This window comes from Sciurus vulgaris (assembly GCF_902686455.1).
Source record: "Sciurus vulgaris genome assembly, chromosome: 3".
NCBI classification, from domain to species: Eukaryota; Metazoa; Chordata; class Mammalia; order Rodentia; family Sciuridae; genus Sciurus; species Sciurus vulgaris.
In genome coordinates, this window is record NC_136463.1 from 181,310,761 (window position 1) to 181,327,475 (window position 16,715).

At 36.8% G+C, this 16,715-nt stretch overlaps 1 protein-coding gene across 1 annotated transcript in view; it reads left to right on the forward strand.

The window, feature by feature from the left end:
* PSMD1 (proteasome 26S subunit, non-ATPase 1) overlaps positions 1-15,943 on the forward strand; it is a 97,071-nt gene extending 81,128 nt beyond the window's left edge. Inside the window, exons 21-25 of the mRNA XM_079134832.1 lie at positions 1,442-1,534; positions 2,810-2,896; positions 3,631-3,777; positions 13,946-14,101; positions 15,717-15,943. Coding sequence (XP_078990958.1) covers positions 1,442-1,534; positions 2,810-2,896; positions 3,631-3,777; positions 13,946-14,092 — 474 coding nt within the window. The 3' untranslated portion in view covers positions 14,093-14,101; positions 15,717-15,943. The remainder of the gene's footprint in view (positions 1-1,441; positions 1,535-2,809; positions 2,897-3,630; positions 3,778-13,945; positions 14,102-15,716) is intronic.
* The last annotated feature ends 772 nt before the right edge of the window (positions 15,944-16,715 follow it).

Below are 16,715 nucleotides of genomic sequence, written 5' to 3' on the forward strand. Positions count from 1 at the left end.
AAGATCATTCTGGAATCAGTGGAAACCTATTACAATGCTCTTGCAATAATCTGGGCAAGGAAGAATAAGGACCTAACCTAAATTTTTAATAATAAGAAGTGAAGGATTGAGCCAAATACGTTTCAGATTTATGTGACACTAGACTGACAGATGGAAGAAAGAATTATAGTACAAGGAAAAGCAAAATAGGAGGCTGTCCCTTTGGTAGTGGCAGAAAATGAGACCAACGGTGTGGAATCTGGAATCAGACAAAACGAAACAGGTCAAAGACTTAAGGTTCTTCATGCTTCGTCATCACATTTTTTAATCATATTTCTAATTGGGTTTGTATTTGGGTCTTTCCCCAGTCCTGTGACCTGATGATTCATCTTGTTCTTCTTTAAAGGGCAAGGGCTTTTGACCTTTAAACAACTGACATCTGGTCATCACTGTTGTTAAAATGTTCCATTAAATTTTCAGAGTGGAAATTTTTTAGGCTAAAAATGACTGAGTGTTCATTGTATTGATTTTTTAGCATGGCCGTATAGCCAATTATCCTTCAGCAAGTGTTTCGGTACTAAAAGTACATTCATAAACATTGTGAATTTTTTTTTTTCTCAAAACAAGAATATTTTGGTTTCCCAATCTCTAACTTTGAACATTGTAATTACACATCCGATGTAATCTTTTTTTGTACTGGGCATTGAAACTAGGGGCTCTTTACCACTGAGCCGAGGTCCCCAGTCCTTTTTTTTTTTTTTTTTTTTTTTTTTGAGATCTTGCTAAATTGCTGAGCCTGGCCTACTGTAATTCTCCTGCCTCAGCCTCTAGAGCTGCTGGGATCATAGGCCTATACCAGCACACCTGGCTCTGTTTTCGTTCTTTACAGTGGTAAAGATAAGGTTCCTTATCCTTGTAAACATGGTGCTCATTGCCATTTTCCACTGATACAAATTAGGTAATAGAGAAAAATGCAGGCTAGAGAACTTTAAATCTGCTCCGTAGGTAATATGAAGCTAACTTGCCATTAGGCACATGTTAGACTTTTATAAGGCATGATTACATGGTGTGGAAACTTCTGTATAGACTTGGATTAGTTGTCAGTGCTGCGCAAGATGGGGAGGTTAAAGTTTGGTGGCGGAACCCTTTACCGAGGAAATAACATGATTAGGACTTGACCCACTGAAGCAGGGCAGGATGTCAGGAAAGAAGGCACAGAGCTTTAGGAACATACTGGAAACTGCAGATAATTCTGTAGAAGCACCCAAAAACTAACTCAGTAAAAGAAAACAGACATCTTTCAGAAAGGTGACAACATTGACTAGTTTTATAATTGAATGTTTAATCTATATGAAAACTCTGATCTCCCTTAGCACCTGTATGCTTGTTAAAGACAGAATACTTAAATCTTAATAATGATTTTTTTTAATGGAGGGGGCAAAATGTTCTCTTTTTCCTTCAGATGCCAAAAGTTCAATATAAATCCAACTGTAAACCATCCACATTTGCATACCCTGCCCCTCTGGAAGTACCAAAAGAAAAAGAAAAAGAAAAGGTAAGTCTTTTTTCCTTTGAGTAGCGTTTGTTCATATAGAGGACATGAGTATTTCAGCTGGGTTTTTTAAAAAATGATTTATGTTTTTAAAGTAACATGTTAAAGTCTAACATTACACAAAAAGATAAAAAACTCTTTGCTTCTCTTGGTCATCCAAGTCCCATCTCAAGAGTCAAGTCCTCGAGAGTCACAACTTGTGAATCCTATGAAGGTTTTCTCTGCACATTCAGAACTTATTTATACAACAAATGGGATTGTTCTCTACATGCAGTTCTATAGCTTATTGTTTTCACTTTAACAATATATAATACTTTCAATATATAAAGATTTCATTTTTTTCCAAAGCTCCAGAGCAATGCCTTTATGTATGTGCCAGTTGTTTTATAGTTCTTTATTTGATATCCCATTAAGGTTATTTATAATTTGTCACTATACAGATGAGGCTAGGATGAAAGATTTGTGTATGATACTTGTGTACTTGTGCAAGTAAATCTGTTGGTTTAAATCTTAGATGTCAAATTGCATGATCAAAAGCAACCTATTTATTTTTATAGGTATTGGTTAAAATTTGCTTTCAAAATGGATGTCACCAGTTTATACTTTTTACCAATGGTGTATGCAGACACTCATTGATAACATGTTAAATAACAGTGTATTTAGTGAGTTGCATTTGCCTGTCAAGTTTTACAGAGCACAATTATCCTTTCATGACACATTGTATATATGAAAGTCCTTTGTTTCAGAATGATGTTTCCGATTAGCCACTTGTTGATTATTTGCCATAAATTTTGTATGTAAGTAGGAATAACTGTAATTCACACATTTGAGGGTGACAGGTGGTGAATAGTCTTTGGACAACATTTTGTTTCATCAACTATCTCATATCTCCCTGCACCCCCACATTTTGGGTCTAAAAAAAAGCTGGACTGGAGGAAATTTTTATGTTTTCCAGTATTTTCCCTTTAAAGCAAGAACAATCCAGATCGCTTTCAGAAATACGTAACAGCAAATTCATATCCAAGATAAGAAATAGATTAGAAAAAAATAGAATTATGATGGATATCACCTCCAGGAGCTAATGAGTCACCTGGTGACAATCCTAGTAAGTTATGCTAATAAATGTCCTCCTTGCTTTTCCCATTTATTCTCTCGTATTTTGTTCTTTTTAATACTTACCACCAGGTAATAGGAAATTATTATAGGAGAGTTCTCTTTGGGCTTATATGTTTGTATGTAGGGAAGATCACAACAGTTTACCCCGTTCACTTTCTCCAGGTTTCCACTGCTGTATTATCTATCACTGCCAAAGCTAAAAAGAAGGAAAAAGAGAAGGAAAAAAAGGAAGAGGAGAAAATGGAAGTGGTAGGTGGTCATCTGTGGTCCAGATTTTTCCTTAGTTGAACATTATTATCTTCACTCTTAACTTCTTTCAAATAATCATCCTGATTCCAGCATATAGAATTATATACTCTTACTTACAAAACTCTAGAAACCTTACCTATTTTTAGAAAGATGGTACGCATACAAATCAGGAAAGAGTTCCTAGAGAAAATGACAATTAAAATAGGTTTTGAAGAAAAGAGTAGAATTATTCAGCAGAAAATGAGACTGGTAGGAGACAAAAAGGCCCTTTCAGACAAACAGTTATCATGTGTTTAAATATTACATAGACCCTCTCACCGGGCCAGGTGACACATGCCTGTAATGCCAAGGACTCAGGAGGCTGAGGCAGGTAGATCGTGAGTTTAAAGCCAACCTCAGCAAAAGCGAGGCGCCAAGCAACTCTGTGAGACCCTGTCTCTAAATAAAATACAAAGAAGAGCTGGGGATGTGACTCAGTGATCAAGTGCCCTGAGTTCAGTCCCTGGTACCCAAAAAATAAATAAATATATAGACCCTCTTAACCCAAGTTAAATAACCATTCTCACCCCCAAGCAGAGTTTCCCCCTCCCTCATCTGAATCTGGTATCATTTTAGTTTTATTTTCATTATGTCTGCCACTACCTTTTGCCCCTAATAGTTGATCAGTAAACATTACTCAGTGATGTGGAACAGAAGTAAGCCTCTGTTGAACTGCTTTGCCCTCTCCCCCTTAGGACGAGGCAGAGAAAAAAGAAGAAAAAGAGAAGAAAAAAGAACCTGAGCCAAACTTCCAGTTATTGGATAACCCAGCTCGAGTGATGCCTGCCCAGCTGAAAGTCCTAACCATGCCAGAGACCTGTAGATACCAGCCTTTCAAACCAGTAAGTTATCAATGGCTATTAGCTGGAGAAGTCAGTGGAATATTATCTCTAGGACAACAGAACGTTGAAAGAGAATGCAAGTTTACTGCTAAGAATTTTTTTATCTCCTCCCTGATATTTTCTGTTATCCGTGTTTCATTCAGTAGCATATTATTTAGTCTCCAGGTGTTGGAGTAATTTCTGTTTTTTATTTTGTCATTGATTTCTAATTTCATTTCATTATGATCTGATAGAACACAAGGTAGTATCTCTATTTTTTTGTATTTACTAAGGGCTGCTTTGTGGCATAACATATGGTCTGTTTTCAAGAAGGATCCATGTGCTGCTAAGAAAGTGAATCCACTCGTTGATGGATTGGAAAGTCTATATATGTCTGTTAAGCCTAGGTTATTGATTGTGTTATTGAGTCCTATGGTTTCTTTGTTTAGTTTTTGTTTGGAAGATCTATCCAGTGGTGACAGTGGTTTGTTAAAGTCACCCAGAATTATTGTGTTGTGGTCTATTTGATTCCTGAAATTGAGAAGGATTTATTTGATGTACATGGATGCACCATTGTTTGGGTCATAAATATTTACGATTGTTATGTCTTCCTGATTTATGGTTCCCTTAAGCAGTATGAAATGTCCTTCTTTATCTCTTCTGACTAACTTTGGCTCAGAGTCCACTTTATCTGAAATAAGGAGGAAACCCCCACTTTTTTACTGAGTCCGTGTGTGTGCTAGGTTTTTTCCAATCCTTTCACCTTTAGTCCGTGGATGTCTTTTTCTATGAGATGAGTCTCTTGAAGGCAGCATATTGTTGGGTCTTTCTTTGTAATCCATTCTGCCAGTCTATGTCTTTTGATTGAGGAGTTTAGGCCATTAACATTCAGGGTTATTATTGAGATATGATTTGTATTCCCAGTCATTTGGGCTTATTTTTGGTTTTTAACTTGGCTTGGTTTCTCCTTTAAATAGATTTTCCTTTAAGGTAGTTCCTCCCTTTGCTGACCCACATTGTTGTTTTTCATTTCCTCCTCATGGAGTATTTTGTTGAGAATATTCTGTAGCGCAGGCTTTCTATTTGTAAATTCTTTTAACTTTTGTTTATCATGGAAGGATTTTCTTTTTTCTTAAAATCTGAAGGTTAGTTTTGCTGGGTATAGGATTCTTGGTTGGCAACCATGTTCTTTCAGAGCTTGAAATATGTTGTTCCAGGCCCTTCTAGCTTTTAGAGTCTGGCCTGAGAAATCTGCTGATATCTGTATTGATTTCCCCTTATACGTAATCTGATACTTTCCTCTCGCAGCCTTCAAAATCCTATCTTTATTTTGTATGTTAGGCATTTTCATTATAATGTGCCTTGGTGTGGATCTGTTGTAATTTTGTGCATTTGGTATTCTGTAAGCTCTTGTATTTGATTTTCCATTTCATTTTTCAGACTTGGAAAATATTCAATTTCATTGAATAGGTTGTTCATTCCTTTGGTTTGTATCTCTGTGCCTTCCTCAATCCCAATAATTCTTAAATTTGGTCTTTTCATGATGCCCAAAAGTTCTTGCAGTTTTCGTTCATGATTTCTTACCATCTTCTCTGTTTGGGCAACTTTATTTTCAAAATTAAATATTTTGTCTTCATTGTCTGAGGTTCTGTCTTCCAAGTGATCTAGTCTGTTGGTGATGCTTTCCACTGAGTTTTTATTTGGTTTATTGTTTCCTTCATTTCAAGGATTTGTTTTGTTTTTTTTCTTTTGAGAATCTCTCTTTGTTGAAATGATCTTTTGTGTCCTGCAGTTGCTCTTTCAACTGCTTATTGGTATGATCATTCATTGCCTGCATTTGCTCTCTTATCTCATCCTTTGCTTCATGAATCATCTTAATCACGTATAATCTGAAGTCCTTTTCTGACATTTCTTCTATCATACTGTCACTGGATTCTATTAATATAGAATCTAGATTTGTTTGGATCAGTTTTTTCATGTTGTTCATGTATCTTCCCCTCTAGCAGTGCAGATCTGGGGTATTGCAGTTTATAGGCTTATAGTGACCCATAGGTTTTGAAAACCTTTTCTTACAATGAGCTTCCAGTCTCCAGCAGGCATCTCAGAATGGGATTTGCCCCATCTAAAGATGGGAGGGAGATACAGCTTCCAGGATTATCCAAGATGGCCACTCTGGCTTCCAAATGTGTTGGCAAATGGGGAGCTGCAGCTCGGGGTGTGGGCATGGTCAGCTGGAGGTCCTGGAGGTGGGGTGCAACCAGTCGGTCTGGGGGTCCTGGTGGTAGGGCTCAGTCAGTCGGTCTGGGGATCCTGGTGGCAGGGAGCAGTCAGTCAATGTTAGGGCCCCGGAGGCAGGGAGTGATAGGTCGGGCTGAGGGATCCTGGAGTCAGGGCTCAATCAGTTCGGCCAGGGTTCCTAAATGTCCTGGCTGTTGTCTCAAAATGGCGGCAGCCACGTGTAACCAACCTGCAGGTACTGTGACAGTGAACTTCCAGGCAACAGCAGGCAGCTGGTGCTCTACTGGTGGTCTGTGGTCAGTCTGCTGACTGCTGTCAGACGATGGGGAGGTGAACCTTGGGTGGTGAGTGATGAGTAGGTGAAAGGCAGGGTGATGGACAGGCAAACAGCAGGAAAATGGTGGATGGTAGGCGCTAGACAGTGAACAATCAAGAAACAGATATCATCTGCTTGAAACCCGAGTTATGGAGCCAAGAAATCAAGTTTACTAGTACTAAAAAACTTCCTTTTAGCAAAAGAGAGAACATTTTCCCCCATTTCATATACATTTGGGAGGAAATGTATTTTTCCCCCTCTGTGTAACCCTACAAATTCTTCCTCTCTTCTACCACTGACTTGTGCTGTAGAAGTTCCTAATATAACATAATAATTAGGAACATAGATTATAGAACCAGACATACTATTTTCTTGAGTTGCTATGTTATTTTAAATGTTTGGTGTTTAACAAAAATTTATAAAAAATGTAAAGAAACAAATATAGCACAGTAATGACGGTAAATAAAACCTGCCCCTAAGAAGCCTAGACATAAGTAGAAGAAACCAACTATTTTAAATGTGTTAAAAAAAAAACTGGAGGAACTGTGTCTAAAGAAGTAAAAGAAAATATAAGAACGATGTTTTACAAGTAATGTCATTGAAGAAGTAGAAATTACAAAAATAACCAAGTAGAAATTTTAGAACGAAATGGAATAACTATAATGAGAAATTTCCTAGAGAGGCTCAACAGAAGATTTGAGTATGTAGAATAAAGAATGACAAGCTCAAAGACAGGTCAGTTGAGATTATCTCCTCTGAAGAATGACCTAAAATTAAAAACAAAGCAAAATTAACAGAGCCTCAGAGGCCTGTGGAACACTATGAAGCACACTAACACACTTAACTGGAAGTCAAGAAAGAGAAGATGGAGAAAAGGGCAGAAGAATATTTGAAGAAATATCTGAGAGCATTTTGATGAAAATCTAGTTTTGATGAAAATCTAGTTTTCTCATTCGTCTCAATCAGTTCTAAATGATAAACTCAAGAGATCCACACCTACACACATCATAACCAAACTGTTGAAAACCATAGAATCTTTAAAGCAGCAAGAGAGAAGCAACTGATTTATCATCAGAAACCATAGCAACCAGAAGAGCCTGGCATGACATATCAAAGTACTGAAAGAAAAAGATTCAGCCAAGAATTGCATATACAGAAAAACTATCCTTCAGAAATTAAGGAGAAATTAAGATATCCTCAGATGAACAAAAACAAAATTTGTTGTAGGCAGTCCTCTTTGTATGAATAAAGGGAACCCTTTGAGCTGGTTTGAAAGGACATTAGACAATAACTGATATCCACGTGAAAAAATAGAAAACTAGTAAATATAACTAAATAGGTAGATATGAGAGATGCTATAAATGCATTTTTCTGTTGTAACTTTTTTTTCTTCTTTCTGATTTAAAAGACTTCTACACAGAACAGTGATTATAAACAAATTGGTCGTAAAGTGTAAACAATATGTAAAGGTGTAATTTTCACTATAATAATAACACAAAGGAATAGGGGAACATGACTAGGAGCAAAAAGTTTTTGTATACTGTTAACTTTAAATTGGTTTTAGTTATACTAGAGATGGTAATTTTAATCTTACGACTCTAAGAAAATTATTCAGAAATATAAAGTAAAATAACAATGAGACAGGCATGATGCAATCCCAGCAGCTTGGGAGACTGAGGACAGAGGATGGCAAGTTCAAGGAAGTCCAAAATAGTAATAATAATACACAGTGAATAGAAAGATTTTGCCCAGCTACTCAAGAGATTGAGGCAGGAAGATCACTTGAACTCAGGAATTCTAGGCTAGCCTGAGCAACATAGTAAGACCCTGTCTGAAAAGGAAAAAAAATTTTTTTCTTAATTAAAAGAAATGAGAAGGGAGGTGTGGTGGCACCCGCCTGTAATCCCAGAGACTCGGGAGGCTGGGGCAAAAAAGGGGGCTGGGGCTGGGACTCAGTGCCCCAGGTTCAGTCCCCACTACCAAAAAAAGAAAAAGAAGGAGAAAGGAGAAAGGTGGATGGATCTCAAAAGAAATAACTCTCCCCCTTAAGAAACTAGAAAAAGAACTAGTATTTAAACCAAAATCCAGCAGAAGGAAGATGATGAGATAAATATTAGAGCAGAAATTAATGAAACACTGACAAAACAAAAAGTTCTTTCTTTCTTTCTTTCTTTCTTTTTTTTTTTTCTTACTACAATCAGGAAGGAAAAGGGGCATTACAACCAGCCCTACAGAAATAAAAAGACTATAAGGAGCTGGTGCAGTGGTTCACACCTGTAGCCGCACCTACTCTGAAGGTTGAGGCAGGAGGATCACTTGGCCAACCTGGGCAATAGAGTAAGACTTCGTTTTGAAAAGTAAAGAAGTTAGAATTATAAGGAAAAAAATATTTAAAAGAAATGAGAAGCGAGGTATGGTGACCAATTTATTTATAATCACTGTTCTGTGTAGAAGTCTTTTAATCAGATAGGAGAAAAAAAGAGTCATAACAAAGGAACAACTGCATATCAACAAATTTGATAGCCTACATGAAATTCTCAAATTCCTAGAGATAGACACTACAAAAAATGACTCAAGAAGAAATGGAAAATCTGAGTATACCTATAACAAAGATGTTAATAGAAATGAGAACTGGGGAGATAGCTCAGCTGGTAGAGTGCTTGCCTTGCAAGTACAAGGGCCTGAGTTCCATCCCAGTACCACAAAAGAAAAAAAAAGAAAGAAAGAAAGAAATCAGAAAAGTTCAAGGATAGAGAGCTCACCAGGGAAGTCTACCAAGTGTTTAAAAACAAAAAAAAAAAAAATTCCAGTCTTTCACAAACTGTTTTTAAAAATAGAATAGGAGCTCATTTTATGAGGCTGTTATACCTTGATAATAAAATCAGACAAAGAAAATTGTAGACTGATCACCCATACTCATTGATTAAAGGATATCAGTAGTCAGTTTTCCAGGTGTGGTGGCACATGCCTGTATGCCCACTGACTCCAGAGGCTGAAGCGGGAGGGTTGCAAGTTCAAGGCCAGCCTCAGCAGCATAGTGAGTCCTTGTCTCAAAATAAAAAGGACTGGGAATGTAACTCACGCTAAAGCACCCCTGGGTTCCATGCCAGTGCTGGGGGTAAGGGAAAATTCTCAGTTTGACCTATAGATTCAATACATCCTAGTCAAATTCTCAGCTATCATTTTTACAGAAATGGACCAGCTAATTCTAAAATTCATATGGAAATATAAGAAATCCAGAATAGCCAAGGAATCTTGAAAAAGAACAATATTGGAAGAATTACATTTCCCAGTTTTAAACCTTTGTACAAAAGAACAGTACTCAAGACATGTGTAATAGGTATGAGAATAGACATATAAAGCAATAGAATTTAATTGAGGATCCAGAAATAAACTCATGCATTTATGGTTCATTGGTTGGTTGGTTTATTTTGACAAGAGTAGTAAGATCATTCAATAAGGAAAGGGTTTTTTTCCCCCCAAGAAATGATACTGGGACAATTTTCTAACCACGTGTGAAAGAATGAAGTTGAACCCCTCATATCGTACACAAAAATTAACTAAATGAAACAAAGAGCTAAAAGTATAAAACCTTTAAGGGAAAAAAAAGAATTTTCATAACTTTAGACACAGGTTGACTATCCCTTTCCAAAATCTTGGAAAGAGTGTTTTGGATTTTGTAATATTTGCATATACATAATGAAATGTCTTGGACATGAGACTCAAATCTAAACAAATTTTTTTTCCATATACACCTTATACCTATAGCCTAAAGGTAATTTTTAGACAATATTTTAAGCACTCCCGCTTTTTGAGTGCAACCTATCACATGTGATCAAGTATGGAATTTCCCACTTGTATCACTTAGTCAGATTTAGGAGTAGTTCAGATTTTTAGATGAGGTATGATTGATTGACCTGTGTGTATCTAAGGCACAAGCAAATCAAAGAAAAGAGGGAAAAAAAGAATGAATTTAACTTCATCATATTAAAAACTGTGCGTGTGTGGACCTATGGATAAATCTAGAGCTTTGCACGTTAAGCAAACTACACTGATCTGCATCATCAGCCCTCCAATTAAAAATTTCTCTGCTGCAAAGTGCACAAGTGACCAATAAGTAAGTAAAAAGATGTTCAACATCACTAGTCATTATAGAAATGCAAATCAAAACCACAATGAAAATACCACATCATACCCATTTAAAAAAAAAAAAAAAAGGTAGGCAGTAACAGTTGTTTGCAGGCATATGGGAATTTTAACTATTATATCCACTGTGGAAGGCAGTTTGGCAGTTTCTCAAAAAGTAAAAGTAATCTTACCATATGACCCAGCAGTTCATTCCTAGGAATATACCCAAGTGAAATAAAAACTCTATTAATGCCCCAATTTAAAAAATATGCAAGAAATAGAAAAGTACATCCATATTATAATGTATACAATAATGTTTATGTCAACACTTTGATATTAACCAAAAAATAAAAACAGCTCAAATGTTCATCAACTGATGAGTGAATAATGTGATATATGACTAGAATATTATTCAGCCATTAAAAAAGAAAAACATACTGATACATGCTGTGGTGTATGTAAACGTGGAAAACATGCTAAGTGAAAGAAGCCAAACATCAGAGGTCAAGGCCACATATTGTATGATTCTTTTTATAAGAAATGTTCAGGGCTGGGGGTGGGTAGAGCACTTGCCTTGCACGCATGAGGCACCGGGTTCAATCCTCAGCACCACATAAAAATAAATAAATAGAGATATTATGTCCATGTACAACTAAAAATATTTTTAAAAGAAGAAAAAGAAATGTTCAGAATAGGCAGATCTGTAGAGAGGAATAAGTGGTTGCCAGGGTCTAGGAGAAGAAAATGGAAGGTGGCTGCTAACAGGTGCAGGGTTTCTGGTACGTGGTTTTGGGGTTTTGTGAATTAGATAGTGGAAGTGGTCATGCAAGTCCATGACTGTACTGAGTTGAACACTTTGAAAGTGAATTTTATGTTGTGTGAATCATATCTCAGTTTAAAAAAAAAGTTCATAGTAAGAACAATGAAGAAAGGGGTGCCCAGTGACTCACCCCCCACACTCAGTGACAGGTTCCTCAGACCCTTCTCAGGAGGTTCATTTGAAATAGGCAGCTATCATTTTGAAAATAGAGAAGCATTCCTACTCTGCTCCCTCTGCATCTTAAAGCAAGAGTGGAACCCTTGGCAGCAGGAAGTGTCCCTGGCCTGTGTCTTTTACTGTCATTAGTGTTCCCAGAGAACAGAATATCTTGTTTTCTGCTTAAAGACAGTGAACTTCCTTAGCAATATATAGAGTGTTAATAAATCTCAACAGTATAATATGTTGATTATATTGCAGGATTTGAGTCAAATTATTTCATTCCTAGCAAGCCTGAATTAGTAGTAATAACCTGGAGGCTATATTATTTCCAAAAAATAGAAAGTTTTCTTATGAACATGGGTGTTTTCTTCTGTTTAATAGAAGATTTATCTCCATTGGGTCCATTAGGAGATTCAAGTACAGTTTTAGACTGAGGATTTGAACAGGAGGATTGTTTTCAAGAAAAGCAAATTTTTGTCTTTTTTGGTAGTATAAGGGATTGAACCTATGGCGTCTACCCATGCTAGGACAAGTACCCTACCACTGAGCTACATCCCAGCCCCCCCCCCCGCCCCTTTTTTTTGTCCCAGGGATTGAATCCAGGGGCACATTCCCAGCCATTTTTTGTTTTGTTTTCTTTTGTTTGTTTGTTTGTTTTTTGCGGTGCTGGGGATTGAACCCAGGACCTTGTGCTTGCAAGGCAAGCATTCTACCGACTGAGCTATATCCCTAGCCCCCAGCCATTTTTTATATTTTATTTAGAGCTGAGTTGCTTAGGGCCCCTCTAAACTGCTGAGGTTGACCTTTTTAACTCATGATCCTCCTGCCTCAGCCTCCTAAGCTGCTGGCATTACTGGCATGTGCCACTGGGCCTGACAAGGAAAGCAAACTTCTTTAAGAGAGAAAGTTGTAGATTAGATTAATGTGTGTAGATGTGTGTTTGGGGAGAAGGGAAGTAGTTTAGAGATTCATGAAGGCACAATCAGTTTTATAGCATGGCAGGGCAGGGTCCTGGTGAGTAAAAATCAGATTAGGTTCAGCTGCAGAGATGTTCATACATATGTGAATCATTTGACAAATGTGCTCATGCTTCTTTTCCTTCCCAGTAATGTGCTTTGGTAGAAATATGCTTTTTCCAGATGTGCCTTGCCACTGTTGACCGATTTAATTAGAGAGAGCAGCTTTCCATTTCCTTTGACACAGGCAAGCAAATGGAATAAGATGAGCACACCAGAGATGGGTAATAGTTGGGTGTTTGAATTTATCTTTTGCTAATACATTGAGAGAGGCTTAATAGAATCACTGCGACAGCCTACTTTCTTTTTGTTTCCTATTTGGTTTTTCCTTGGCTTACGTTACAGGGATTTGTAGGTTTATATGAAAACACCTGGATGTCTGTGATATCTGTAATGGCTGGAGAAAATTTTGGCTTTTCATTTATAGATTCTTTGTCCAAAATGTGTACATCTCACAAATAGTGTAGATTAAACTAGGATCTTTTTCAAACTTCAGTGTGTTCAGTATCAACTGGGGATCTTGTTAAAATACTAATTCTGATCATCCAGAGTGGGGCCACCTTTTCTGCATTTTAGCAACCTCCTAGGTAATAACAATGCTACTGGTCCAAGAATATCTTTTCTTTCCTTTTTTTCTTTCTTTTTTTTCTTGTCATTAAAAGTGATTTTTAAAGGTATTTTCTGACCTGGAAAGATGGTAACAGTGTATTCAACAATGAAGTGAAATTTCCAACATAAAGCATAGTATTCATTACATTTATTTACAGAATATTGAGTACTTCATAAGCATACAAACTAAATCTCTTCCCAATGCTGTTTTAAAAATAATTATGCATCTTTAATGAAAGTTTAAAGCACTAAAAAGTAATTCTACAGAATTTTTCAAAACTTTATCTCTGATAAAGTTTTAAATACTTTAAGGTTTCTATTTCACTTTTTCTCTGGATAGCCTAAGTAATATATCTTTGGGGTAATGAAAATAATACATAGAAAGGGCCTATCACAGAAATGAAATCACAGGGGATATTATTACAAAAGTGATAAATATTGTTATTTAAAAATTGTTATTTTCCAGACTGTTTCTACTGCATGGGAGATGGCAAGAGAGAGAATAGCCATCTTCCAGCCCATGGCCCAGAGTGACTGAGTGGTTTGCCACATTTGTACTCCCCCAGCACCCCAAGTAGATCCCAGATGCTCCAATTCCTATAAGAACACTCTCTTGATTAGGAAGGCATTAGAATGACATACTGGGACATTAAGTGTTCTGCTAGGAGTCGACCCTGTGGCTGGGAGGTTCTGTTGTTAATCGGGATACAGCACCCATGTGCAGCAAGTATGTGTTATGCCATCCAGAGACACTGGGTTATACTTACCAGTACTCCTTATAGGTCATGGTTACCTTTATCCTAGTATCGTTCCAAATCGTTTAAGGTACATTTACCAAGTTTGGACTCTGGAACATCTTGAAATATCAGTATAGCTTATGCTGCTTCGCTCCTGTGTTTACAGCTCTCTATTGGAGGCATCATCATTCTGAAGGACACCAGTGAGGACATTGAAGAGCTAGTGGAACCTGTGGCAGCACACGGCCCAAAAATTGAGGAAGAGGAGCAAGAGCCAGAACCCCCAGAACCATTTGAATATATTGATGATTAAGAACCAGAGGTGAGCGTTTGACAAAATTATACTTATGAGGGGAAACCGCTTTGTCAAGACTTTACAAATGTTTTGTGCAAGGACACTGTTTCACTTTTTCCTTTTTTGTGTTTAGTCCTTGTTGACCTAAACAATAAGAAAACTTCCCCCATTTCAGCCCCTTTCTGCATACATAACCACAAACTCCCTTTTTCTTTCTTTGATTCTACTGTCTAGTATTCTACCTCTGTCATTCATAGCAGCTGGTCTGCACACTATTTTTATAGGTCCATAAGGAAATATAGAGGTCGTTCCAGAATGTGAATCTACTCAGTACTTCTCATTTTTTTGGAGGGGGAGGGGTTTGCAGATGGACACAATACCTTTATTTCATTTATTTATATGTGGTGCTGGGGATTGAACCCAGTGCTTCACACCTGCTAGGCAAGCCCTCTACCACTGAGCCACAACCCCAGCCCATCAGTACCTTCTTTTAGCCACAAAAACTATTGAAAAAATAGCCAGCTGAACTGCATAGTTTGCTTAGTGATGGAATTGCTGTACATTTTGGTACATTCTTATTGTGGACCAGTCATAGTTCGTGAGCCAACATTGGTCCATAGACCACACTTTTGAGTAGCACAGGTAGAGACTTCTCACTGATTCTTCTTTCTGACTCTTTTGGCAATACTGTTGGCACTAAAACTTTAATATCTGTTTATTCAGTGGAGCTATTAAACATTTGATTTATGTAAGACTTACTACTTATAGGAACTTTGGTGTCAATTACACTGTATCCCAAAGCTTTGTCCAGCCGAAAAATGTGGTTATGCCAGTGTCAAAGAGGGTCTTTTGTTTTGGAAGATTGGAATAACCTACATGAAATTATCATTCTTAATTCCTTCATTTCTTTCTAATAGTCAACATGTATTTGAAGACATTTATATGAATGACATGTAATCAAGTTTCTCTAATTCCACTAACCTATTCTTATTCTACTCTTTAAGGATAGTGTCATTTATTACAGAATGACAAAATTTAAAAATACATTTGAAGGCCTGGTTGCAAATATAGCATGGTCAGTGTTACACATTGACAAGCAATTAATGAAGACTTTATAGAAATCTCCAAATATTAAGGCTAATACTCTGCTATAGTAGGAAAAATAGTCATGCTTCAGAAGAGTGAGCATTAAAAAGGAGATTTATATTAACTTCTCTGCCTCCTAAGCTTGCTTTTTTAAATTGTCTTGCAGCTAAACTTAACCCACGTACCACGAGACAGAGTACATGTGATGATCTCTTATCTCCATCACAGAATTGAGTTGACTCAGGGTAGCCCCTTCAGCTTTTCATAATACCTCACTGAGGGTGTGTTTTCAGGCAGTTACCTATAGAATGACTTAGAGGTATATAGCTGGAAACTGAATTATTCTTACTTTTTCAAAGGATAAGAATATTTCATGTGTTAGGAATTTTAAAACTGTTATCTTGGAACAAACTGTCATACTAGAACCACAGTAGAAGGTTTGGGGGCTGATTTTAGATTCAACAGCTAGAAGTTTAAAAAAAAAAAAAAAATTTTTTTTTTTTTTTTTTTTTTAAGAATAATGCCTGCTTCTACCACCATCCCTTCCCCTTTCCAGGATCTCATTTGCTCATCTGAGGACAACTCTCCAGGCTCATATTGGAAATGCCTAAATGGAAGTTCTTCTGAGATCTGCTACTCAATGCATGTATCATTGCCTCTGTGCTGACCTGAAGAACCTCGACTCCAAGTCTTTGGTTGAAAAGAAGATGTATGACTATTTAGTGTGCTCTTTCACAGAACTTGGTTTTCAAATAAATATATTAAAATCTCCAATGGACAAGACTTGTTGGTTTTGTTTTTGAGCCTGGGTTTTAAAATAGATCTAATTACCCACCATGGAAAGCACATTCTACATCCAAAGGGCTAAATACTTGATGTGGTAGGATGAGTATCCATGACGTTTATATTGGTGAAAAACTTCAGCTGTTTATGTAATTATAGACCATTTAAAGAGGTTCAGACTTGCATGTGGCTCCCATATTGCTTATTTTTCCCTGTACTCATTAATAAATAGTATGTATCTTTTCTCCTTAAAATAAATAAATTTTCATCCATTTGGAAATAATGGGAAAATCAAACCATACTCAACATCCCCAGAATTCTCTGTAATTTTTAATGGGATGGAGGGGGATTTCTATCACTTATTGAAGAAGACCTTTTAATGATCCAAGGGAAGAAACTTTTCTGAAAAACAGCCTTTGCTTATTGTTCCTTGTTGGTCCTGTTAAGGACAATAGATAGAGATGATTTTGTTTCATTTAGCCACAGGATCTGATAATGTACCTTTTTTTTCCTTTAACTGCTTTTTTCATATTTTTTAATTGAAATTTAATTTAAAAATAATAAAATTCAGAGATATAAAGCATATGCATATGACTTGGTAAGTACAATTTTAATTTCTAAATTATCAGGCCTTTCATGAGTGCTGGGGTTTTAGAATAAGCAGGCAAGGTCATCATACTGACAGTTACTCCATCTCCTCATTTTCTGGCACATGAAATGGATTTCTCACCTCTACCTGGGAGATAGTACTTGAATAAGAGCTAAATTTGAG